The 27,444-nt window shown below is 35.3% G+C and overlaps 1 protein-coding gene across 4 annotated transcripts; it reads right to left on the bottom strand.

Moving 5' to 3' along the window:
* Nucleotides 1-245: 245 nt before the first annotated feature.
* TMPO (thymopoietin) lies at nucleotides 246-27,444 on the bottom strand. Of its 4 annotated transcripts, XM_029205454.1 has the most exons (9): nucleotides 26,901-27,444; nucleotides 20,886-21,012; nucleotides 18,478-18,636; nucleotides 12,987-13,084; nucleotides 5,117-5,236; nucleotides 4,922-5,017; nucleotides 4,396-4,506; nucleotides 3,286-3,374; nucleotides 246-2,502 (listed from the first exon to the last, which is right to left on the bottom strand). In XM_029205454.1, the coding sequence occupies exons 1-9, from the start codon at nucleotides 27,177-27,179 to the stop codon at nucleotides 2,217-2,219; spliced, it is 1,365 nt and encodes a 454-aa protein (XP_029061287.1). In that variant the 5' UTR covers nucleotides 27,180-27,444; the 3' UTR covers nucleotides 246-2,216. The 4 variants fall into 4 exon arrangements, with proteins under 4 accessions (XP_029061287.1, XP_029061288.1, XP_029061289.1 ...); XM_029205455.1 differs by lacking the exons at nucleotides 4,922-5,017; nucleotides 5,117-5,236; XM_029205456.1 differs by lacking the exons at nucleotides 4,396-4,506; nucleotides 4,922-5,017; nucleotides 5,117-5,236.

The following is a 27,444-nucleotide window of genomic DNA, read 5'->3' as shown; positions in this document are numbered from 1 at the left end:
ACTGTAGAAAGTGAGAGAGGTGCCTCTGAGAGCTTCCCTACAACATTCTGTGAGTATAATGCCTATACACTGCTTACCTAGGAACAAGAGAGGACCAGATCACTACAATGATTAGAAGCAAAACATAAAGGAGTAGACTGAAAAGAGAACTAAAATTCAACAATCCATAAATCTCACATACAAAACGTTATCAGGAAACCTTATAGTTTGTGCTATTTGAAAAGTATTTATTGCAATGACAAAACTAGAGGTTAATTACTTTTTTATTATTGAATTAAATTGTAAAGTCTACATCTACAATTTTAATCAGGAAGAAATGCTTTGCATTTACATCAAGGACACATTTATTCTAGTGGAAGAAAACAGACACAGACAAAAGACCAAGTACACATTTAAAAAATTAAAAAAAGACTACGCGTTTTACCTGGTCCTACTTTGCTATTTTGGACCATACCTTTCCTATTAGAAAATTGATCTCACGTACATATTAAGTCTGATTTATCTTCCCACATTTCTGAACATTAAATGCAGTTTCTCACAATTTCTAATTATAAACAAAAGATTGAAAGCAATATGGGAATCAAAGTTTAAACACAAAAAAAGTAAAAGTAGACTGCTATCACTGTATAGAGGCAACGCTGAATAAAATGTGCTCCCTCTGTGGCTCATCTCAAAACACTTTTACTTGGAGAGGCAAGCATTTCTGATCTAGGAGTAAGTTTCCCACTGCCTTTGCAGAGACGAGACCTACGAATATTTCTGGTCAACTGCAAAGTGAAAAATGTCTACAAAATATCTAAAAGCTAAATATCAGACTATGGCTGATGCAAATCAAACTTGTGTGTTGGTCTAAATATACATCTTCAGCTTTTCCTTTTTAAAAAGTATCTTTTTTATTTCAGAAGATATTTTTTAAAAAACTTACATTTTTAATGTGCTTTACTGTCAATGACTGTAAAGTTGAAACTCACATGATTAAATCAAAATTTTTGTTTTACTTGATTCTACTGAAATTTCAATTACCTACTACTTTACCGAACAAAGTTATACATGAGGTAAGTTTTAGCTAAAAAAAAAATTAATCAACCACAAAGATAAAGTTAAACATTTCAAAAGTAAACAAAAATCATAATGCCCGCCTCAATTTCAGAGTTTAAAAATTTATGTATTAACTATTGTGTATCCAAGGAAAGTTTATAATGTAGTTTAAAAGCACATACTTTTTGCTTTTAAAAGCACATACTTTCAAATCAAATTAAGTTGGGAAATATGGGGCAAAAAAAAACTTGGCAAAATGCATTTTTGGTAACAGAAAATAATTCAATAATGAATCCAAATGGAACCTAAGACTGGTGTTTAAAATTTCTAACTTCTAAACACACACACACACCTATTTATCTAAAAAATATTTTGGTAACGGATTGATAGAATAAATGTTTTGCTTTAAATAAAAAGTACAAGTTTCCAATTATAGCCTTATAGCTAGCTAAATAGTCTTTAAAAACATGTACAGCCAGCTAACAGTTCTCTAAAACATGTGTAAGTTGCACTGATAGATCCCTGCTAAAAATCAACTGCATTTAAATGGGTCTTACCGAAGTAGGACATTCACAATACTAGATATCTTTTAAAAAGTGAGTACAATAGGGCTACAATAACATTATTACTATTAATAAAAGTTACAGAAGAGATTATCACTGTACTTTTCCCCATAAACACCATCAAACTTTGTTGCAGTCACCAAAACTACAATCTCAAGTTACTTTTTCTCTTACCGAATTTCACGTTTCACATGTCTCTAGTTTTTATTCAGCAGAGAATAATTCTTAAAATCTTTTCTGTAAGAATTCAAAGTATTTAAATGTGTAGCTTCACATTATACTACCACGTTTTGCCCTTGTTTCCCAAATACACAAAAACAATATACATTTTTTCTCAAAAAAGAAATAAGATGTCCACATTAAAAAAATAAAGCCTACAAAAAAGTTCCAGAGCTAAAAAAGATTATTCATATGGCACGAAGTGATCTCCTACTAGTCCGAAGTCCAAAACATTGAATGAAGTCCATTTATATATATCTTGCTTGCTTTTCAATGGAATACATTTACTGAGGTGAAATCACATTTTTTTTTGTTCTTGAGTCAAGTGTACACAAATTTTTTTAATACAGTTATTAAAAATAGGAGACCAAGCTGAATGTGCCAAAGAGATATCATTCAGTTGACTTTTTTAGAGTCATTAGAAAGAAACTTATAGAATGGATTTCCTTGGTTGGTTTCCATAGCTTGATAGACCAAAAACAAAAAAAAGGCTACGACAACAAAGAGCAAAATTTTTATCCACATGGGAATGGAGCGTCCCTTTTTTGTCTTTTCTGACTTGACATCTGCCAAGGGAAGATACTTAGGAATATATTTAGACGAAAAAGATTCCTCCATCCTGAAATCACTGAGTTCTAATGGCCGGCCGGCAGCCCCTTTGATTGGTCTGCGGCAACTAGCACTGTTGGGAGTAAAAGGAGGAAGAGAAAAACTATTAGATAAAGTCATAACTTAAATAACATAAAATGACATTATTACTCCTAATTCCAAACACATTCCTTGAGGTAACAGTAGAAAACTGTCATATAATATCAACAGTGAGATCAGTCAACCTATTTAAAAACTTCTATACATTTTTCATTTAAAGAGTTAGATTTGTATCTTTTATTAGAAAATAATATTCAGAGTATTATAAATATTCACTAAATTTGCCTTCTTAAAGGTTTTTCAAGCTAATATATTTAGGGGATAAGAGGAAAAAAATAAGGTAGTTTGGTTGTGATTCCTTCAGTCAGGAAACAATTCAACAGATTATCTAAAAGCAGTCTTTTCAAGTAGAAAAGAGAGACTCTCAGGAATAAAACCGATTTCCTTCTTACCAGGTTTCAGTTTAGATTTAAAAATAAGAATTAAAAGTAGGTAAATGATTTATTTACAACCTTTCAGCTTAACAAAGTTAATTTTGAAACTGACTCAACTTTCAAGAATATGAACTAGTTAGTGCTTAGAAGAATTAAAGTGCTCCCAAAAAGAACAGTTTACTTATGAGAGCAGAGGTACAGTAATTTTGTGAAGAATTAAAAATTAGAATTCATTTATGTATGTATATATAAAATAATTATGTTGTACACCCTAAATATATAGTTTAATGTGTCAATACACCTCAATAAAGGTGGGAACAAATAAATAAATAAAAATGCCTTAATTGAATACACTAAATAATTGTTTCAGTGTATCTGAATACCTAATTCCTGTTGGTGTAGCTGCTTCAAAGGGAAACATTTCCTTAAGAATATCCCTTTCTACTCTTCTTTCCTCTGTTTTTTCTCCCACCTAATAAGAAACAAACAAACAAAAAAACAACCAGAAGTTAAAATTTAGTGTAAATATGCAATAATTAGAACATAATTTTAAACAGAAGCTTTGGAGAACAGAATGCACTTAAATCTATCCAACTTTTACAACTGCCATTTCTGAATTCATTATTGCTTAATTATCCATACATTTCCATGGCTCTCTTCAAATTTCCTCAGTGTGAAGATATGTTCATGTTGTAATGGGGGGCACACATTCAAGTAAGTTAAAAACAAAAAAAACAAAAAATAAAATTTCAGTACAGCTATTATGGCAGTGTAAGTTCCCTCCAATGCTTTTCATTGACATTAAAAGTACATTGTTTCTTCCTCTTAATTTTGTAATAAAATAAATGATCAAATATAGAAGATATCAAATTAAGATGGATCTTTTAACAAATTTTAGTATATGCTTTTAACTAGAGAGTCAATCCAATCTTCCTAATTTAAGAAACATAAAATAATTTTTTAAACAACCTGATTGCTTTGCTAAATTACCTTTATGCCCAGATCAAAATAATCTTTGATAAAGAATCATTAAAATTATAATGTATCCATGCAGTTAGTACTTTAAAGCTTAATTTTACAGGAGTTAATCAATTCAAGTATAATACAAAGTCACTTTAAAGTCCCATTATTTGACCTTTCAATGAAAGGTAGTTAAGTATAGCTTCCCCCACAGCCCAAGTAACACTTTCCACTCACGTCCATTTTAACAAAGAGAACATATTACAAGCAGCACACAAATGAGCACTCCCTTGAAAACTGGAACTTAAAGAGGCACAAAGTAGTAGCAAGAGGATAGTATTAGCATGTCATACGATATTACTTTCCATTGTCACTAATAAAGTATGTCTTTAAGATAATATATGCACATAAATAGACACACACACCCCCACCCAACAAAGAAAGCTCTGCTCCCTCCCACTCCAAAAAACAAATATAAATATTTCTTCATTAAAAGATCAATGATAGCATCGATCTAAATTTTATTCATTTACTTCAGCTCTTGTCAATGGTTTCTTTGGTGTTCTTCTGGGTATGTCTGAGAATTCAGTGATTGGCAGAATAGGAGCTGCATGCTTGAAATTTCCAGTCACCCTATTGACAACCTGCCAAGATTCAAATTATTCAGACTCAGAATTATCCAAACATAACAAAGACACGTTAAAAGAAAAAATGATAGTCGATTTCTCTAATATTTGAAACTTTCCCTTAATAAAAATTTAGGCATAAGAACCTAGAAATACATTAGTGTTTCATATGTGAAGGAAGCCTTATTATTCTTTAAACATGTTAGCAAAAAAGTATCCTTATAACACTAAGTATTCTTGCACAATGAATTATATATATATTAAAGTGGCTACACTGAAAACTTCTAAAATTCAGAATTATATGGGGAAAATGAGTTTAAAATATGTTTAAAAACATGTGTTTGAGGTTTGCCAAAATTCGCCACCTCCCCAATTCTAAGTAAAGGATAATTGACAAAGAATACCACTTGTATAGTTTATGAAACATATTTACTAAAGTTTTGTTGCTTGAAGCCATTATAGTTTCAGCTATGGGAGTACTCTCTGAAATTATTGCACCATCTATACGAAAATGTTCTGAAGTTTCCACCTGTTAGTTTGAAAACAAAACAAAAACAATAAATATAAAATAACCACTAAAACCCTACCAATCTGAGAGCCCCATTCTAAGCAATAAGCCTTGCATCACCCTTTTCCTCGGAGTTCTTCTCGACCCTCTCGTAGATTCCCTAGTTAATGCCTGCAGAGGTCCGCCTTTTGACGATCCACTTGTCCATTCAGTCTCAGTTACTCCAGCTTGAGAATAGCTCTATTCAAGCATCAACACATTAAAAAGTCATATTCTAATATCAAACACCTTAATAATGATGGCCATATTAGCATACTGAGAATCCATGAAAAGTTCCCAAATGCCAGCATTTGAAAATAATGCTATGCCCTCAAGATATTTCAAATGTATTGACTGAATAGATATGTAGGCATAAGAAAACACTTAAAATATGGTAAAATACATTAGAGTCCAACTATAGGAGCTCACATTATTATGATAAAAGTGAGAGGGGAAAAAAGACATCAATTTATCGCTGGCTCCTTTTGTGACTTGCTGCTTACTATCTGGCTCCAGTATCATAGCTGCATCTCTAGCTGTCTAAACAAAAAAGCAGGCTGATCATGACTTGTAAGATAGTCATTTGTTATATATAACAAGTCAGTTTCCTTTTAAAACAAAATACAAATTTTATAATTGTTAGCACAGATTAAACATTATTCTTGTCGTGCAGTTAGGACTATTTAAATAGAATCAGTTTCAATAATCTATACACAGCTATCTGACTTAAAAGTTCCCAGGTGTCAAACTCATCTTAGAAACAGGTAATAAAATTGAGCAGCCAACAAAAACTTGATGGTCATCTTTTTTTGTGAACAGGCAAGCCTAAAATGTCACTGCCAGGACTCAGTGCCACTCACTCCTCACTACTGAAAAAAAAAGAAAAAATGGTAATAGGGATAGACCACTGTCCATTTCCAGTCCCAGATTTATTTCTCCTTGGAAAAGTCGATTGATTTTTCCTCATTTAAAAAATAATTTAGCAGTCCTCACATAACCATTTGAAAAGCACTAGACTAGTGCTTCTACCTGAAGCTTTTGTTAACATGCATATTCTGATTCAGTAGCTCCAGGGTGAGGCCTGAGATTCTACATTCCAAGGATCAAGTTATTCAACTTTTGAAACTTTTATTACCAGATGATTCTTTTAAATTCTTTTAACTAGAGGACATCCATCAATGATTAGTTATACTAGAATATGCTTATACTATCACTTTTGCTTTCAAGCTAATATTTTATGTAGATAACCGATGTTTTTATATCTAAGTTAGTGTCTATTAATTTTAAAGATAGATATATTTTACTCTTATCTCGGGACAAGAGCAGTCATCCAATAAGTACACTTATTTGGCTGGAAGCATTACTACCAAAACACCACAAGATACAGACATAGTTTCATACATCTGGTTTTGTATTTATCTATATTTGGAACGGACTTTATAAGAGTTTGCCCTTTGACTCACAATCTGAATCTCTGGGTTTCTTTTCCAGCTATCAATTAGGAAAAATTTGCTGAATGCAAACATTGTTAGTCAAAAGACAAATTTGTAAACAAATTACACACACATATAATAGATACTTAGTTAAATTCCTGATTATTTGAGTAGAAGGGAACACTAGTTTTAATCTTAAATTCTCAATCCCAGTGGCACAGTATCATCTGGGAAGCTTTTAAAAAATACCAAGTGCCCCAACCCCACCCTAGACCAATTAAGTCAGAATCTCTTCTAGACCGGCCTGGGCTTAATTAAATTTTGTAGCTCCTGAAGGGATTCTAAGTGCAGCCAGGGTTGAGAATAATGTAACTGACTTATGATGTATCTCAAAGCCAAGAATTTTTTTCAAACTACTTCCAACAACTGCTTCCTCTTTAATAATCAATTGCTCAATGCCAATAAAAATAATGAGAGTATTTTAAAAATATTCTAGTTTGATAGTCTACCTGGTATTAGCAATGTATACTCAGTATTTAAAAACTCCTCAAAGAATTAAAAAGAACATTAAAGGGCTAATAAAGTTATCAGTTATGCAACTAATACAATATAAAGCCTAGATATTTGACCTATGTCCATGAAGGTAAGGAGGGGGGAAGAGACATACTTTTCCCTTAAAATTGGTTATATACCAAATTCCAGGACTTTCCATTTGTTATGTTTTATTCTGAATAAATAACTGAAATAATCTCTTCATCAAAAATGTTACCAAACATCTATTGAAACTATTACACTTAATACAAAAAAAAAAGTTTACATTTTTATTAGTTATCTTTGAAATTAAAGGTGAAGTTCCATTTTAAATTTTCTCCCATGGAAGAAAACACAAGAAATTCATTGGTTGCCTGTGGAAATAGCTGGGAACAGGGGTAGGATGGACACTTTTCACTATAAATCATTTATGCTTTCTTTTGCTCAGGTTTATTAAATTCTTTGGTTGAGGACTGTCAACCAATTTTATTAGTTCTTGCCTATCATCTAATTCAGAATTAATCACCTGCACAGAGAACTAGCTTTCATACAACCAGAAAGGATACCTTGAAGACTGAAAAAAAATTCTTCTACCAGAATCCACTATGCAACAAGTGACTTTGAGAAGAAAATATAAATAAAAAACATAGTTACAATTCAGTGTTATAACTACTTAGAGTAAGATGGACCAAGCAATTATTGACTGAAAAGAAAAACTCATTGCTACATAAAATTAGTAATGCGACTGCTATACGCTCTGTGGCCAAAATAAGGACTGTAGTGTCATCTATTTTCAGCAAGATGTTCTATAGAAAGTCCTCAATTTATCATGGAGACAACAGGAGGAAGAAACAAAAAAACCCTATCAGGTAAAAAGTTATTCAGAAGACATCAGGCAGTTGAGGCACATGAGAATGCAGGAGCTGGGTTATTAAAGGAGGCTATAAATCTCATTCAGTAAAAATATAAGCTTTAACTAGGTTATAAAAAAATAATCAAGATAATTAAAAGCCACCTTACTTTAATGAACTATTAATTTAAGTAAAACATGACCAATATGGTTATTCATATTAACTTTTATTTTTTAAAAAAACAGCATCATATTCCTCCATTAGAGAAAGGTACTCCCATACATTACTTGTGGGAATGCGAAATGCTTCAACTCTTACACAGGGCAATTTGCTAACATCTAGCAAAATTACCCAGCAATTCCACTTCTAGATTTCCTGAAGATAAACTGGCTAAAACATGAAACACATGTAAAAAGGCTTTTCACTGGTGTACCTTTGCATTATTCAGAATAGCACATAACTGAATAATCAATAACAAAAAATCAAAATATCCATCAAAAAGAAAGTGGCTGAATAAATTACAGTAAATCCATAAAATGCAATACCATGCAGTGGTATAAAGCAATGAGGAAGCAATGAGGAAGAAGGCTATACTATATCTTGACATTATCTCAGGATAAGTGTTTAGATTAAAAACAGAAAAATAGAGATGTGCAATGTAGGCTGTCTTTCATATATGGAGGGGAGCATAAATAAATATATAAATCTATTATTTACTTATATTTTCAAACAGAAACAAAATATAAACCGAAACTTAATAAAAATAGTAACCTATGGATAGAAGGAACAAAGATAGAAGCCAGATTTCTGACTCTTCTTTTGCCCAAATAAAGCCACATATATATTCTCAAAAATTAAAAAATAAATATGAAAGAAAAAAATTCTTTCAAGTGACTTTAAGCACAGTATTTTGATTTTATATCCTTAACATAAGAAAAACTGCCCCCCCATCTGAAAATACAATTAGCAGCTTTACTATTAGTAGTAATGCTGTTATTTAAAAACATATATAAAATTACATAAGAAACAATATTATTTTAAGAACCAAGATACTCAGCATAAGAGAAAAGTGATACAAGTGTAACACCTAGAAATTAGCCTGCATTCATAAATTTGAGGAATTCATGACCTATCTTCTCTTTCTAAAAAGTAAGTACTCCTAGCTTTACCTACTGAAAAAGCCTAGAACAATGACAACCCAGTAGGAATGAACACCCTAGCATCCAGGCTGTAGGTAGCTTCCAAATAATACTTTCTATTAAAAGGATAAGGGGTTCTTTAGAAAAATGACTGACTTGATAAGAGGCAGGAAATATACAGCCCAGGACTTCTTATTGTGCCAGCAAACAAGAAAGTATCAAAGACAAATGGGGTCACTAAAAGGATACAGGAATCAACTCAGTAATTCCCAGTGGCTAAAGATGGTACAACTTGAATGTGAAAAAAGAATAATGACTGCAATTGATCATAAATCAAATATATAAAACCCACAGTAGTAAAAAGATATTGTTGATCGTTTTTCAAAATGACTAAAGCACTTTAACTTGATAACTGGCAAATAAAAGGCATGTAAGCGTTTATCCTGGCTTTCCTATATGAATTTTATTTCAAGGTAACTAGGCAATTCACAAGGGAAAGTTCTTTATAAAAGAATTCCAGTTACAGATGTAAAGGAATCAGAGAATTCCTAGATCCATTATTTCATTTGAAGTAATGAAATAATGGATCTAGGAAATAATCATAATGGCTGTCATAACCATTAAATGAAAGGGCGATGTGGAACTTTATAACGGATGAATCAGGCTTTCAACGCCTGAACCTATTACTAATTAATTTTAGCATCATCAAAAGGACATCATGTGTCTCTGAAATGATGCAATGTGAAGGCCACAACGCCATTTGTGAAGTATTCTTGTCAAAGTAACTGAACTCAAATCTAACCAACCCCTTAGATCTGTGCTGTACAAAATGATAGCTACTAGCCACGTGTAGTTATTTAAATTTAAATAACATAAAATCAAAATTTTAGTTTCTCAGCCATACAAGTCACATTCCAAGTATTAAGTGGCTACTTAATGAACAGCAGATATACAACAATTTCATCATCACAGAAAGGTCTATTGCACAGCCCCACTATAGTTCTAACTCCCAGTCTACAGGAAATCCAGGGTATGAAAGAGCAAATTAAACGACCCTTGAAGAAGCAATCTGCCAAATCCACAATGTGAGAAATATTATAGAGAACTAACCTGGTTTCTTCACCAAATAAACGGAGGGACAGAAAACTGTTTTAGTGGAAATAGCTACAGACTTAAAAGACAAAACAAGGGTTCCCAGGTGGCACAGTGGTTAAGAATTCGCCTGCCAATGCAGTGGACACAGGTTCAAGCCCTAGTCCGGGAAGATCCCACATGCCGCAGAGCAACTAAGCCCGTGAGCCACAACTATGAGCCCAAGGGCCACAACTACTGAAGCCTGTGTGCTCTAGGGCCTACGTGCCGCAACTACTGAGCCTGCATGCTCCAACTACTGAAGCCCGTGTGTCTAGAGCCCATGCTCCACAACAAGAGAAGCCACCGCGATGAGAAGCCCATGCGTCGCAATGAAGAGTAGCCCCCACTCGCCACAACTAGAGAAAGCCCACACGCAGCAATGACGACTCAATGCAGCTAAAATTAAATAAATTTATTAATTAAAAAAAAGACAAAACAAAATCAAAAACACCAAATGATATGTGGAGTTTGTATGGAACCTGATTTGAATAATTCAATCATAAAAGAGACATTTCTGAAACTGGAGGTTATTGTATGGAGAATGTATAAAGCTTTGAACACAGATATGAAAGATTTTATATACACACACAATGCCACTATCACTCCAAATAAAATTAATAATTCTTTCATATCTAACATATATATCTAATATATATAAATAAAACACAGCTCCAGGGCTTCCCTGGTGGCGCGGTGGTTGGGAGTCCACCTGCTGATGCAGGGGACACGGGTTCGTGCCCCGGTCCGGGAGGATCCCACATGCTGCGGAGCGGCTGGGCCCGTGAGCCATGGCTGCTGAGTCTGTGCGTCCAGAGCCTGTGCAAAAAAAACAAAAACCAAAAAAAACCCCAAAAAACAAAAAAAAAAAAAACCCAAAAAACAAAAATCAGCTCCAATCTTTTAGAAATATATACTGAAATTTTAATGTGTGAAATGAGATGATGGCAGAGATTTGTTTTAATATACTTCAGCAACAAACAACAAAACCAAAGGAATTAAAAATGCCGCAGGGTGCAGGTGAAGATAAAATAAAACTGGTAGAACGTTGACAGCTGTTGAGGTTCTGTGACTGAAGGGTCAGTAAACTCTTCCCTTTACTCTTCCATATGATTTAAATTTTGTGGGACTTCCTTGGTGGTCCAGTGGTTAAGAATCCACCTGAATGCAGGGGCCACAGGTTTGAGCCCTAGTCTGGAAAGATCCCACATGCCGCGGAGCAACTAAGCCCGTGCGCCACAACTACTGAGCCTGCGCTCTAGAGCCCACGAGCCACAACTACTGAAGCCCGTGCGCCCAGAGCCCATGCTCCGCAACAAGAGAAGCCACCACGATGAGAAGCCCATGCACCGCAACGAAGAGTAGCCCCTGCTCGCTGAAACTAGAGAAAGCCTGTGGGCAGCAACGAAGACCTAATAAAGCCAAAAATAAATAAATTTATTTAAAAAAAAAAAAAAAAAAGAACCTGCCTTCCAACGCAGGGGACATGGGTTCAATTCCTGGTCAGGGAACTAAGATCCCAAATGCCACACGCCACAACTAGAGAAGAAGCCCGCACGCCGCCAAGAAGAGCCAGTGCAGCCAAAATTAAAAAAAAAAAAAATTTGTATAATAAGGCCGTGGTCTAATCCTGCCTCTCATCTCCTAAATCTACTCTCTCCTTTGACTATTTATCCTGTCCCTCAGTTTAGATTCCTCAGGTCAAACAATTACACCTTAAACCATATTTAAAACCATCTTCCCACCCTCCTTTTAACCTCTTATCTGACAAGTCAATGCATTCTTGCTAGCACTATACCATCTTGCCTACATAAACTGGACCAAGATTCTCCATGTCTGTCCATTTCAGTGTCCTTCACCAGATTTTCCTAGTTTCTCTTGCTCTGTTATTTCCTTATTCTTCGGTGTGCCCCTGCAGCTCTTCCCTGGCAACAACAGATAAAAAGACAACAAAATATTTATTCCAGTCTTTGGTTCAATATTAAACCAAATCTTCTTTCATTCAAAGCTCTATACATTCTCCATACAGTCACCAAGCTCATTTCTAACAAATAGTTCTGAAATTCAACTTAACTACATCAAACTAAGAAAGACACATGGCTTAAGAAATCAAGAATACTTCCACTGATGATGTGCGACTTTAAAATGACAAAGAGAAAACGGAAAAGATAAATAGCCAACTAGACAAATCTTCCAGCTGGACAGAAAAAGGGTAAGGAAAATGACTCTAGGGAGAGCTGACTTGTAAATCGTCAGCCAACTCAATGCTTGATTAGTCAATAATTTGTTCGCTGTAAACTGAGTTCATTATTCCTGTGCTTATTTTCCCCTTAGTTTCCTACATTTTCCTTTTGGAAAACTGCATCTTGCCTCACCCATAAAAAGGTGAATTTTTGTCTAGAATAAGGAAAGAAAACAGTGTGGTCTTAGGATCAGACTAGCTTCAGAGTTGAGGGAAAAGCCACAGAATTATTATAAGACAGGCAAAAATAAAAGCAAAGTCAAAAATCTAGAGACAAAGACACAAATATAAAACCATTCCCCTGTTTTTTATTATATCAGAATTGCTTAGGTATTTCCACCTTTTAAAATATGTCTCTTAAAAAGCAGTATGACTGGCTCTGAACTATGCTTAGCATAGAGTCAAACACAAATGAGACATTAAACACTTGCTTTTGCAGTAAACACAGGCTACACTACTGACAAAACACACGAAGTTTAGATTTCTAGTGCCATTTAATGAATGCTTTATCGAGTGTGCTGGATTTTGGGTGTCAACTATGAACTAAAGGCAGGGACACAGGCACATCAGTGTTGTCAGAAGATTACTTATACCTGAATACAGCGACCATAAAGCTAAAGATACCTGATTGTGCTCAACTCTTCTTTGCTTGAGTGTTACCGGAGTCTTTGCTCTGCCCTTTAGTGGTTCTCTCTTCTCAAGCTTGAGCTCTATTTTAGAGTCTGGAAATAACATCGGAGAAATCATTACTCTCTGAGACACACAATAAACTACAATGTCATCCTAACATTACTCTGGAACCCTGGTTTTTTGGCACACTGATACATAAAATAAGTCTGTATATTAGTACTACCTCAACAGACCCAAACTTGTTAACTGCAATTTCTGTCTTTAAAAACTTTTCTTTTCCATTTTTATTTCATTCCATTTTTGTTTATCTCCCCCACTCCTTAATATGATCACCACTTCTTCCTGTTTATTCTTTCTTTTTTCTGGGACTAACAGCCTGAAACAAAGTAAAAACCCATGGAGGCTTTTCACTGAAAACAATTAGCAAGTGGGAAAAGTACATTAGAATACATAGTTGTTACCATTCTTTTGTCCATACAGTGCATTTTTACTACATAAACAAAGGTTAGTTATTAAATTAAAATTTAGAATATGGAAGGGAAAAAGCTATATAGAATTTTAAGACTGAAAAAACTTGTATGGTATCAAGCCGCTAATAAGTACAATGACGTTTATACATAAGTGCATTTTAGAAGTCTGTCCTTTTTTGACGTGACTATAAAAACCCTGGGTACAATTGAAGAGGTATGGAAGAAACTTGTTCACAGAAAAGTACAACCAACCACAGGTCACTTCTCCTCAGCCTCCCCCATAATAAAGTACCATTTCTTGGAAGAGAAGCTAGTGCATGTATATTATAGCAAATCACCATGACGGTTATTACCATAACAACTCAAATACGTATATCTTTTATCATAGGCTTCAATATCCCATTCTCCTAGTTTTGATTTTATCACCATTTGAAGGGCCAGACTTTTCAAGAGACTTGACAAAAATTTTAGTTAGCTTCTACATTTTTGTGGCCATTTATCATAGTATAGCAAAATTAATGTCAGTTGTCACTTCTAAAACTTCTATTACCAAAAAGTTACTTTCTTATGAGACAGAAATGGAGTCAACTCTTAAACAAAAGCTTAGTTTTGCATGAATTCAATGCAGTTGTGCTAAAAAGTAGTCAAGATAGTTATGTGTCTTGCTAAATATCTAGCCTAGTACCAGTCAGTCCAGTCTACTTGCAAGTTTCCCAAAAATAAACAGTGATTTTTTTACCATGTTAGTTCAAATAGTTCCATCTTTATTTAGGATTAAGGTATCAACTCCATCCCCCACTTCCCAGTAATTCTATTAATAGCTCTATTATCTATGGGACAATCTTTAGCATTATAAAGTCTTACGTAGAACCTAAGAATCAGAAAGCAAAAAGAACCAATAGTAGTTGAGCAGAAATTGATTAAACAAATAAGATATCTGGTTACAGAATAATTCCTCTTACAAACTTAAATTCCAATAGCCAATAAAAACATGGTCCTCATCAACTATACTTCAATTAGAAAAAAAAAGACACCCCAAAACCATTGTCCTCAAATAGGGAAAAAAAAAACCCCAAACATTTAATAATAATTTGAATATGTTCAGCTAAACCATTGGAATGTCAAGTGAGTTTCAGTGATGAAATGGAAAAGGGATGTTGTTCATCCACAAATATCTAACTTGTTGCAACTCTAAGAATAAAACACACATACAACATGTTTGTGGAGACCACACAAAACTGTTCAAATTTAACAACTTTATTGAATTTGCAAAGCATTCTACAGTAATACATTAAAAAAAAAATCACATAGTACTTAGTAGGTACATGTATACATGTACATTTCAGAAGACAAATAACAAATAGAATTACTCCCAGAAAGCTGCAAAGATGGATAGGTTAGTCTAAGAATATAGTAATGGCTGTAAGTCCCAAGGGACTATATTTTGTTTATAATTAATACTACTATTTTCCATAAAAATACAAAGAAATTCGATTATCAAGTGCCTCTACAGTTAGACTCTCTCATCTTACAATCATAGAAATGAAAACAGAGAATAATATATTGCTTTATATAGACACACAGAAACTGGGATATAGTAGGATTTCTTATGACTTAAAAAAAATAACTTAAATTTGCTTTTAGAATTTAGCTTAGATTAAGCCTAATCATACACGAATTACAACGTACCTTAAAAGTGTTACTTATTAAAAAAAAAGTCCCATCTTTCCTAATTCATCTGACTATAGTTTTACAGTGATGGGGAGAATGCACTATCCCAGAATACTATGGTCTAGAGCAGTATTTCTCAAAGTGTAGTCCACCAACTGCTTGCTACCAGTCCATGAAAAAACGAGGCATTTGCGCCAGAATGTAAATCAGCGCACTGTCTTTCCTCTACCAATAAAGTTTTACCACAAAAATAAAACCTGTCATTCATCTAGATTCAAATTCTGGTACACGCTTATCTTATCTGTGGATCAGTAACAGTTTGTAGACTGGCACTTTGAGTTGCACTGATTTGGACTATTACAAACGATACTGTAGATATCAGTAAAAAACACACAAGTGAGAAAATAAGAGAAAATATGTAGACAAGTTCTGGAAAGTAATAAAATATTTAGTAATATTTAAAACCATGGAGACTCAACTTATAATCTAGTTAATGGAATTTTCTTAGTTTTGAAGAGTTGTAAAATCTTAAAATAGGAAAGACTGAACTATTTGAGAAAAAAATGCTATCTAGAAAAGCTTTAAACTGTTAGTATCAGGCTTTCTTTCTGTGCAACTAAAAAAAAAAATGCAGATATATGTAGGCAATTACTTTTATACTGCAATTTAATTGGTAGAAGTTTGACACTTTGAAATTAGCCTATTCTGGAGACTAAAAAGACCTTAGAAAATTGTGGCATAAAAGTACTTTAAATTCCTAGAAAAGCTGCCAAGTTCCCCATATCAAAGATAAGACAGATGTCTTTATTCTTAATTTTATTAGCGTTTTTTCCCACTCTTTTTAATTACTTTGAATACTTCTCTTCCAAATAATGTTCCGCCTTTAAAGGGAGTAACAGCCAGCTTATTCTTAGAAGCTGGATTAATTTTGCAATCTTTTAGCCAGAGATACCGGCGACCTAAAGTGGAAGATCCCATGGTATAAGCAGCCATTTTTATTTCATCAAAGGCAGCTTCACAAAGAAATGAGGCCGCATCATATGTTTTGCTTAGCATCCCAAGTGCCTGGTGCACGTGACTAGGATCTGAGCTAAGAATTTGTGCAGCCTGACTAACGTCTGCCTGCATAGCCCGAACTACAAAGGCAGTATGGGTTGCAATCTGCAATGCTGATGCTGCAGCTTCATACGTTCCACAAAGTGCTAAGTCCAACTGTTTATCACAGGACTCAGGGGAAGCTGCCTGAATACCTGCTGGTGGAGTGGCTTCAGAAATAAACCCTAGGATTTCATCATCTACTTTTGGAACTGATAATATCCGTGTTGCCTCTCTGGAAGAAATTGGATACTTGCATGCCAATGAAGGCAGCTGCCTGCCGATTTGCTGCCACTCCTCTTCAATTACTTTTAAAATAGATTCATGGAAGGGAAAAGATAGTTCGGGGGCATCTATTTTATCATGCTGTGATTGCTTAGACATTTCTATGCCTAAGGTAGTCAGTGAGTGAGAGACAACGGTTTTTGCAGAAGAAGACATCAGTTCGGATCCAGGTATATTTTGAAATGCCACAGAGGAACCTGAATCCTTTTCTTCTACTGACTTTTCACTGAGTCTAGGTAATTTTCGTGGAGGAGACAGGGATTCTGTTTCTCGAAAATTAGGTGCATCAATTCTCTTCCATCTATTTTCTACATCCAGTGGGGGTGTAGAGCTAGAAGTCCCAGGCAAACTACCTACTCCACCCTGGACCAACAGAGAGCTGACGTAATCTCTGATTGCCTTAGCCAGTGGTGGAGAAACTACTTGTGATCTCTCAGACTCTTCTAGTGCTCTCCTTTCACTGGAGAGAACTGACTGATCTGAAACATGGGACCTCTCAGTACATAATGGTTGAATTCCACTTTTCTCTCCACAGTAAATATTTTCTACTATGTCTTTATAGCAAGTACTGGTGGTTTCTTTAATCAGTGAAGGAGAAGCTGCAGCAGAGACCAACATGGCAGCGAGTTCATGCTGAGGAGATGTCGAAGAACTTTTCTCTAAACATCTATCATGGCTAGACTTGGAGGAAACAAACAAATTCCCTCCAGAAGCTAACTTCTGCATCTGTTCCCTGCCAGGCAAGGCTGTGGCAATAAGAGGTTCCCTAGGTGGGTCTCCCTTAGAAGAATGTACTTTCTTAGCTGCCTGTTGTTCAGTCCTGCCCAAAGGAGGACGGGTGGAGATTTCAGGAAAAGAAATACCCTGAAAAAATCCACCAGAGGGAGTAGTTGGAAGTTCAGAAAAAGGAAAAAAATCCCTAGTGGACTTCACTTTCTTGTGTTCTTTCTTCTTTCCTGTAGAGGCAAAAGAGGCAGGAAGTTTAAGCATTACTTGTGTTTAAGCTGATTCTATTCTTTGCCTCTTTGCTAATAACATAGTGCTGTTGAAGGAACATTCTGAACAACCAATTTGACAGACTGTGCCCTGGCAGGCAATGCTTATGGAGATATAAACAATTTGAGTCATTAAATAGTCATGAAATTAACAAACAAGTCATATGAATTAAAAATTTATAAGTATCAAGTTGTTCTTAAAATAAATTTTAAAAGGTCGTTTATTTCATGTCCTACTCGAAAAATATTTATATACCATGGCCAAATTTTCTTAAAATAGTCTACTAAAAACATGTCAAAATATTTACTATAAAGTTTTCTTGAAATCAGATCTTCCAGCAAAAACTATAAATTTAAATGCTTATCAATATGAGAACAGAGAAAACATGCCGTATGTAAATACTACTGCTACATATCAATTATGAGAAATAAATCAGACACATGTAATAAATCAGTAAGAGATCTTAATATAACAGAGTAAAGAAAAGCAAGTGATAAGATTTAGCATATCACTTACACAAATTTTTTTTCAAGTACAAGATAATACCATGTATTAGGCAGATGCATATGAAAAAGTATTTAAAATCAGGCTGGAAAGATAATCATCAAATTAATGATAGTGGTTGCTTCTCTGGAGATGATACTTAGAAAGGGATAACTGGGGAAACTGTCTCTACTTGTAATACTTTTTTCTCTTAGAAAGATGAAATTTGCAGCAAAAAAGATAAAGAATGATTTTACGTGACAAAAAATTAGACATTTCTACTTTTCTGTTTCTTAGAATTCTCAACAAAAGGTATTTAAATCAAATTACTTGGAGGACTACTCTAATGATATGAACAAAATTTACATATATCTTGGTAATATTATTTAAAATTTTATCTTCTTCATGGTTACTGTATCTTATGAGACTGAAAAAAATTTGATTTTTTTGATTATATACTTTATTAACATCATATAAAATTTTACCTTCTTCATTGTCACTGTATCTGTCAGAGTCATTACTTCCATTCTGTCTTGTATTTTCCACTGAAGAAGAAATTGCCGGCAGAGGAGTAGAAGATCTAGATTCTGTTCCTTGTTCCCTCAGTTTCAACAGCTTTTTCTCATATAGCTTCCTGGTTGTTCCTGTATTAAGGCAGAATTTGCTTTATTACTTGTATTGTCTTATTTAAGATCCAGCTCAGACATTAGCTTTGGAAACATTAAAGTGTTACTTTTCACTGTTTCCTTTTCTAAACTTAAATGCTTAAAAATACTACATAATGGATTCTTTTCTAAAATAGGTGTTTTTCTGGGATGTTAATAAATGATTATAACAATGGTTTTCTGGTTTGTTTTTTTTTGTAGAATGAAATACGTAATAGATTGATTTAAGTCTTACTATGGATAACCTATTGAAGAGCCATGTATGACTGAGTATCTCTGACTGAAAAGTTTTGAACTTTGTGTAATTTCTCTAGTACTAAGTAATAGTACTTGCCTTTGTAGAAAAATCATGTTTATAAACAGAGTGTACTCCTCTGAATTATTATGATTAAAATCCCACAACTCTAAGAGACTAATATGCCTATAAAGGCCATTTAGTTATGGGAAAAGTCCTAAAAGTCACATTTTTTAAAACTGAGTATCTCTCACACCTAGCACTGAGTAAATTTAAGATGTTAAATCATATTTCAATATACTGCTGCAGTTAAAAATGACCTTTTACGGAAAATGTGTGTTACAAAGAGAAATGATTTGCCAATTAGATAGCAAAGTAAAATTGATTATAAATAATTTAGTAACATATTTCAATGACAATTTAAAACTAAAAATAGCTTTTACTTTCTGTTTTACACTAGCTATATGTCTTTCCCTGATTTCTGTAAGATGAATAAAATGATAAACATATATTTTTTAGAAACAATATGTATCTCAGAATGTTACATAACTAGTCTTAAGATGAACAGCTGGGGAAGGGGAAATAAGGAGACGCTGGCCTTAAAATTTCAGTTACACAAGATGAATAAGTTCTAGAAATCTAAGTAGAGCTTGGGCTACAGTTAACAACACTGTATTACATCCTTGAAATTTGCTAGGAAGGTAGATCTTAAGTGCTCTCACCACACATACATGCATAAAAGAAAACTCTGAAGTGATGGATATGTTAATTAGCTTGATTATGGTGATCATTTCACAATGTACATGTATATTAAAACAGCAAGTTGTACACCTTAAATGTACAATGTTTGTCAATTATACCTTAATAAAGCTGGGGAAAAAATAAACAACTGGTATATCAACATGTAATTTAATGTATGTTAATACACAATACACAGTCTTCAGCACCTCCCTTTTGTAATTTTAAATGAAAAATATACAAAGGTTATCAAATGTCTGTTGGTAATTATACTAATAGGCTTATTATCATCTCTTGGGAAGCCGTACATTAAATAAGACAAAAGAAAGTCAATATTCTAAATTCTTATTTGCAACTACACCTATAGGTAAAAAACAACCCCCAAATCTACAGTATTCAAAAATTTACAGGGACTTCCTTGGTGGTCCAGTGGTTAAGCATCCGCCTTCCAATGCAGGGGATGTGGGTTCAATTCCTGAGCAGGGAAGTAAGATTCCACACGCTGTGGGGCAACTAAGCCCACGTGCCACAACTAGCGAGAAGCCCATGTGCTGCAACGAAAGCCCGTATGCCACAACGAAGATCCCACGTGCTGCAACTAAGACCTGATGCAGTCAATTAAAAAAAAAAATTTTTTTTTTACACAACTTAGAAGATCAAATAGAACTTTCTCATCTTGAGGTTATTGCCAAGACCCTCCAAAATTAAGGCACAATCAGCCTTGCAAACTCACTGACTTAACAGTAACCAAATGATGAAAATCCAGGGTATTTACTTTTAAGTTTTCCTTTTCGGTTTGTTCTTTAGTTTTCAGTTTGTTCCTGAATTCCAATCAAGACAAGACTTTTTAATAGGTACTTTTAATGATAACTGAAAGTGGGTACTATGCTGAGAGTTGAATAACTTGAGTTCTTTTAAGAAGTCTGTCACTAACTTACTGATTTGGATTAATTTGGCCAGCTATGTTACCTCAGATTTTCCTCAATTGTCATGTAAGACCCATATGTCTCATCAAGTAGTATGACAATGGGCACAATACGAAACAATCTCAACAGAGGTAATCTTGGGGATTAATTAGTTCAATTCTCTCGTTTTATTTCCCTCATTTGTATAGTTAGGGAAACTAAGGTCCTGGTCATATAAATTATTAATGACAGACTGGTCCTTAGAACGAAAACTCTACCTGCTAGACAAGAGGGGAAAGCAGTGTGGGGTACTGCTTCATAAAAAGATATTTGAAATTTTATCAGCTTACCCACAATAGGACCAGGGTTCACTCCATATTTCACAAGCTGATCCAGAAGGTCTTCATTAGAGAGCTCGGTTACATCTAGATCATCTTTATCTTCTAGTCTGGGTTTATCAGTTTTCTTTGTGGCTTTCTGTAAACGAAGTCCAGTTGTCATTTCCACATGAATTTTTAAATGTTCATTTATTGACACTATATAAATAACACTGCATATAATAAACACGCAAATTTACCTTCAAGTTGACTTATAGTAGAGCTTAGCAATTTGATTAAATTAAAAGCAACTTATTATTCAAAAGTATTTTCTAAGTTCAGCTGTAATTATACAAACCTAATAAGCCAAGCAAGTAACTCAAATTTTAGATATTACTGTTAAAATAGTCAATTTTGGTTAACTATCTAAAGAGGTGACGGCATCAAAAATTCAAAAGAACAAAAAGTCTGAGTCTAAACATTTTCATCCAGATAACTGCAAATACAATTTACTACTGGTTTTTCTATAATCCTTGAAAGTTTAAATTAATCCAGGAAAGTTTAAGATTTTACCATAAAGGTTAATACATGTTATATATAAAAATGATTTATTTTAAACAAGCATATCAAAATTTAAGAAGCCCAAATGAATATTCTTCTTGTAATACAGTGACTTTAAAAGCCAGTTTTTGACTCATGAAGGAAGTCAGACTCTATGGCTACATATCACCTCTGACATGGCTTTGTTGCCACACATAGTCTATATGACCATTTCACTAAGACTAGCTGAAAAGCGTGGAACAAGCTTTGAGAAAAATTTTAAAGGCAGTTTTTAAAATAATTTAAGCAATGGCATTCTTTATTGGAAAAACTATATAAACTTCCAAGGTTAAACAGGGTAAGGGAGCAAAAGTATGGTTAGCTTTTAGAGTTGTGGCAAATAGCTTTACAAATATCTCAGTAATCCCAGTAACCATCAGAGGACAATCTAAACGGCTGTTTTAAATAATGGCCACAAACATCAAAGTCAATGTAGGCCCAAATTACTGTTTAAGGCAGAAGAGTCAATACTGCATCCTAGAAATATTTTATGGAAAATAGCAAAAATCATAAAGCTGTATGGGCTGTTTACTTTGCAGTAATGCTGAGGGGGAAAGAAAAATCAGGCATTATTTGTCATGTATTAGAATTTGTTTCTCAACCAAATAAAAATGTGAAATACTTCATATAAAGAACATAATAAGAACAATGATGTCAACTCATGAGAAATCTTCAATACAATTTTTTAAATGTCTGTGAAAAGTTACCAAGGGTACTTTCAGAAGGCTTTAATATTGTACTAATCTAGGATCATTAAGCTCAAATCTTAAGCAACTCACACCTTGACGTCAAAATAGCTGCCTAGAGTCTAAGAGTTCTATATATCAAATCCTTGAATTCTTTAGAAAAGACTTCTTTTTTTTTTTTTTAATCAAAGAGACCTAATCCTGTGACCTACTTGAATATTCCAAAAGTGTGGACAGGTTGGGAAGAAAAACCCCATTGTGTAACATAAATACTTTAAACAAAAAAAAGCAGTCAGGTACAGATTACTTGTAGAAAAAAATCCCTCTAACCATAAGAATGTTCAAATCCTACTCCTATAACCAAACATCCAGGAATTTCAACTTCCTGAAGCAGCGTGAGGTTTTCAAGAAATAATCTGTCTTTGGCACTAACTACATTCTGCTTTTTATTAGTTATCTGTACATATGTTTTACCTTCTCCAGATGGTAAACTCCTTGAACAATAGTCCTTAAGTCTGGCTTGTTATCAAAACCTCAAAACTTTAGGAAAAGTTGCCCCTATTTTAAAGTCTTACCCCATCCTGGGTCCTAATATTGGGCCTGACAATCTGTATTTTGATGTACAGCTCAGGTGATTTTAGATGTAGCATTTAAGAGGGTAACACAAAGCAGGAGCACTGTCATATTGTATCCCAAGCAGCTAAAATTAAAGAGTGCCTGACATAGGAATAGGCACCTGATACATGTTTTGTTGAATGAATGAATCAAAGTGCCATCTGGTGAGGGGGAAATTAGCCACTTATTCTAAAAAACCAATTTCTTATTAAGAAAAAACAAAGACTTAGCATATCCAAGCAGGAAACCAACTCCCTCACATTTTCTTAAAACATATTGAAACTCTACAGCTGTACAAGGAAATTTTAAGTAAAGGCCAATAAACTGGCATAAGGTAAGTCAAATAGAGCAGGTGCTCATAACGGGCCACCTGAGTTTTATTTTTACGGAGAAAAGCTCCAGAAAAGTAATGCCATTCTACGAAATATCAAATTTAATAAGAATAAAAATTGGGAGTATACATATTTATCAAGCCAGCAGTTTCAACCAGTAAGAAGGAGCCATTAGTTGTAATGATTTCTGCCTCCAGAGAGCTTTGTTCGTTTAAGCAAATCATGTAATCTCTTAGTTTCCTTTGGTCAAAATACCAAGTACCAGCTACGTGCCAGGCACTGTTCTCCAGTTTCTTCCCAACTACCAGATGATCTCTAATTTCTTTTTCAACTTTAAAATCCAAAAGTTCTGTGATATCACCTATGAACCACTCTTATTTAAATCTCTACCATTAGTAGCAAAGATGCTGAAGTATAACTAATTATTACTACAGAACAGATTCTATTGAGCATTTATATAACAAATTGTGTTCTAAGTGCCTTATATGTATTAACTTATTGAATCCTAAAAATCCTATGCGATAGATACTAATATCCCCATTTTACAAGAGAGGAAACAAGTCCAAAGTTGTTCAGGTAACTCGGGCAATCTGCATACCCAGTTATATGATAACATTTGAGCAGACTTTACGTATACATCACTTTCACAAACTTACCTCATCCACTTCTGAATACATTATGGTAGCACTGTATTGTTCTGGCATTAAATAAAAACAACAAAGTTCAGAAATCACATATTGTAATAGCTAACATGTGCTGTAGTTGCTGGGCACTAGACATCTTCACAAATGCAACCTCAAGTAATCCTCTAAGTTGCTATTAGATTATTCCTATTTCAGATGAAAACTGAGCATCTGATAGGCAATGCTCTTTGTTCAAGGTCATCTGAATAAGGGCAGAACTGGAATTTGAATCTATAATTCTGATTCAGAAGTCTGTATACTTAACACCTTAGTGTAGAATATAGTGGTCAATTTATGATTTAACTTTTACTACCTAACACACTCTTTACTGTTCTGTTCCATGTTATTAAATATTTCCTGTTAAGAATTCATAATTCATCAGATCAGACCATCCAAGAATGCTATGCTCCAATGGATTCCAAACAGCTACACTGCTTTGCACCCTGAACGAAAACGCAGACCATCAACTCTGTATGTAAATGTTTATTTTTGTGTTGACAATGCTGATAATTTCATCACTGGAAAATGCCGGTTACCATCAAGATGCATAAAAAGCATAGAAATAAGAAAACTAAAAACTAAAACCAAATTTTGAACATGCAAATATTTTGTCCTATCACACCAAGTGTACCTGACCATGGCAATGGCTGAAATGAAACAATTTCTCCTTTAGTTAAAAATACTCTTCATAAACCCATGTTTAAATCGAAGGTATATGCTATGTCCTTGGCCAAATCCATGTTAATGTTTGTTTTAAAATGTTAAAAATTCACCATTTAAAAAAATCTGCCTTATCTGAAACTGTCAAACATAATTTGGCTTTCTCCTAGAGCATAAATATTCTTTAAGAAATGTGACTCTATATTGTTATTACACATAGGGCTAACAATGACTAGAACATAAAACACTGTACATATAAAAGGAGAATAATTTTATATACCAATTATTATAAATGGTCTAAGGTTGTCTTCTTATAAATTCAATATATTTTTTTCCTATGCCTGATAAAAAAATGTATCAGACTCCTTAGTTAAATTAGGACTCATTTTTACTTAATGTGCTTTAAAGAGGAAAGTGACGTTAGTGACCAACTACCACTATTAGCTTTTTCAAGTTGTTGACACCACTGCACCCAGCCCAGGGTACACATTTTTGAGTTTTAAATACACAAGGTAGAAAAAACTCAAAGCTGTCTTTGACACAGTTGATATCTATATGGATTCAAACATTGAGATACATGCTACTGGACATAGGAGGTTCTCTTAAAAAATTAACTGGTGGTTGGCAGGTCTGCAGAAATCAAACTCCTGCAGTTAAGAGCGCATGATAGGAACTCAAAAATGTTGGATAATTGAACTGAAATTTAAAAATTTTACATTCAGGTCTTCTTACACCCCAAAGAACACAGGGTAGATCGGGACATACCCTCTTTGAAAAAGTTGAAGGAAAAGCATCAAAACCGAGACAGCTGTTTCTGTCGGCAGCGAATCATCATCAAAATAAGAATGAATAATCCTATCATAAACATACAACCAAATACTTCCACAGCTCAAGAATGATACATTTGCACAGGAGGCCAACATAAGGTTCTATAGAAGACTTAAAAAAAAAGTGTGCTGATTTAAATGGAAGATATTTCATTTTCAACCAAATTTTTACTAATAGTTTGAATATTACTTTCGTTTTCAGAGGAGTTGGGGAGAAACAGGTAAGGGATATACTTTATTTCAAAAATAAATTTCTTCTTATGCAGTACAGTGGCTTTCTTCAAATTCAAAAACAAGGCATGAGAAACAAGAAGGTGCGATTGATCTTTTACTTATCAAACCAATATTTATTTGGCACTACTATGTGCCATGCATCGATTTAAGACATAAGGTTTTCAATTTCTCTAAAGCCCAGGCTAAGATTTAATTAAATCTACATGTGTCTATTATATCTTTCCTTCATTTCCATCTGGGTAGTCCAGAAAATACACTGGATAAATTTTTTAAAACTAAAGTTAAGATAACTTTGAAAGAAGCAGTCATTTTGAGTTATACTAGTAGTCAGTACAACTCTAAACTCCACTTTCAATGTTTTACAAAGCATTGCACTTTACACCAGTCACTAGTTTTAACTACATTCTATTATGATTTGTAGCCTGATAACCAGGCTGATTCATACTAATAGCACATAAAACCCCAGAGAACAAAACCCAACTATTCTCAAACGAAATATGCATTTGCTGGAGCCAATCTGAGTTTACCCGGGATTAGATATCCCAAATCGCAACAATGACAGAGCAGAATGTCATGAAATAAACATTTCTCCTGATTCCGAAGCTTCTCCTTTTTTCATGCAAATACACCAAAAGGAAAAACAACCCCCCAAACCCCTAAAACCCAAGCCCTAAGTAACTAGAATTTTTAAATATTTGAGCGTCTATGATAACCACTCAAAGGTGTATTTTAAAATGCTCGTTTAATTTAGAGTAACGCTGCCCCGCCAAAAGACGGCCTGCTGTTGGAAAGGAGTAACACAAACAAGAAAAACATAAACCGTTCAAAAAGCCCTCCATATGCAAAAAACATAAAAAGGCGGGAATTTCTTTATTTCAAATTTTGGTTAGGTATCAGTATGTCACAAATTGCCCTCCAGGGAGCGCTCTGAGACCCGGTTACTAGTCATTTCTGTTAATGAAGCGGGAAAACGCTCAAACGTAACCTGTAGCCGTTTCGAACTGACCCTCCTTAGGGCTTTCGAAAAGGGCAGGGAAGTCCCTGTTCAGCTGCCCACCTCCAGCGGCCGGGCGTCCAGGGACACAGAGCTGCCTGCGCGCGCCCATCACCCGCGCGCAACCCGAGAGCAAACGGCAACTTCACACCCCCCGACACACCGCGGCTAAAACGCGCGCCCCGCGGCCTTAACTTCGGGGATCTCCTCTCCGACGCCCTTCCCTCTCAGAGCCCGAGAGCCCGCGGCGAAGGAGCCGAGCCCGGCGTCCGCAGACCCAGAGGCCAGCCCCCCGGGCGGGTGGGGGAATAGCCCCGCCGCCGAGGAGGCCCGAGGGAGGGCTGCGCGCGCGCGAGGTGGGGGGGGGGCGCCCACCGCTAAACGCCTGCCTTTGTGGCCCCGGCCGTGCGTCCTTACCCTGCCGACGGCGGCGCGGCTGCGGCCCGCGGTGGCGGCCCCGGAGCCCAGGACCGGGGTAGGTTCGCGCTCTTCGTCGCTGGAAAAGTCCGGGGGCCCCTTGCTGTTGGCGCCGGCTGCGAGCGGCGGCCGGTTGCGCGCCGTGAGGTGCTGCAGGTAGAGCTGCACGTACACGTCTTTGCGCTGCTCCCCGGCCGGGAGCGTCACATTGTTGGCGACCAACTCACTCTTCAACTTCTCTTTCGTCAGGACCGAGGGGTCTTCAAGGAACTCCGGCATCTCGGCGGCGGCGAATCCCCTTCCCCGCAGCCGTTGCACCCGCCGCTCACGCCGGCGCGCTCGCTCCTTGCCCGGGGGGGGGGGGGCCGCGCTACCGCCTCCGAGTCTCACAGCTCTCGGCCGGGACCTGAGCCACGGAGCACAGCGGAAACTCGCGCACACAAAGCCAAGCCAACGCCGGACACAAAAGCCCCTGCAGAACAAGCGGGGCCCAGTGCAGCCAAGCCAGGAGTCCGCACCAACCCCAGCGCACACCCCACGGCCA

This window comes from Monodon monoceros, unplaced genomic scaffold, assembly GCF_005190385.1.
Source record: "Monodon monoceros isolate NGI ecotype Baffin Bay Population unplaced genomic scaffold, NGI_Narwhal_1 Super_Scaffold_6, whole genome shotgun sequence".
Taxonomy (NCBI): Eukaryota; Metazoa; Chordata; class Mammalia; order Artiodactyla; family Monodontidae; genus Monodon; species Monodon monoceros.
This window is presented reverse-complemented; position numbering and strand designations above follow the sequence as displayed.

Bases quoted from the DNA above. Each gene is read 5' to 3' on its own strand.
- TMPO (XM_029205453.1), bottom strand. From the start codon at position 27,179: ATGCCGGAGTTCCTTGAAGACCCCTCGGTCCTGACGAAAGAGAAGTTG. The intron at 21,013-26,900 runs GTAAGGACGCAC...CTTCGTTTACAG, and splicing joins GCCGCGCCGCCGTCGGCAGG to AAAGCCACAAAGAAAACTGA. The intron at 18,637-20,885 runs GTAAGCTGATAA...GCCTTAATACAG, and splicing joins GAACCCTGGTCCTATTGTGG to GAACAACCAGGAAGCTATAT.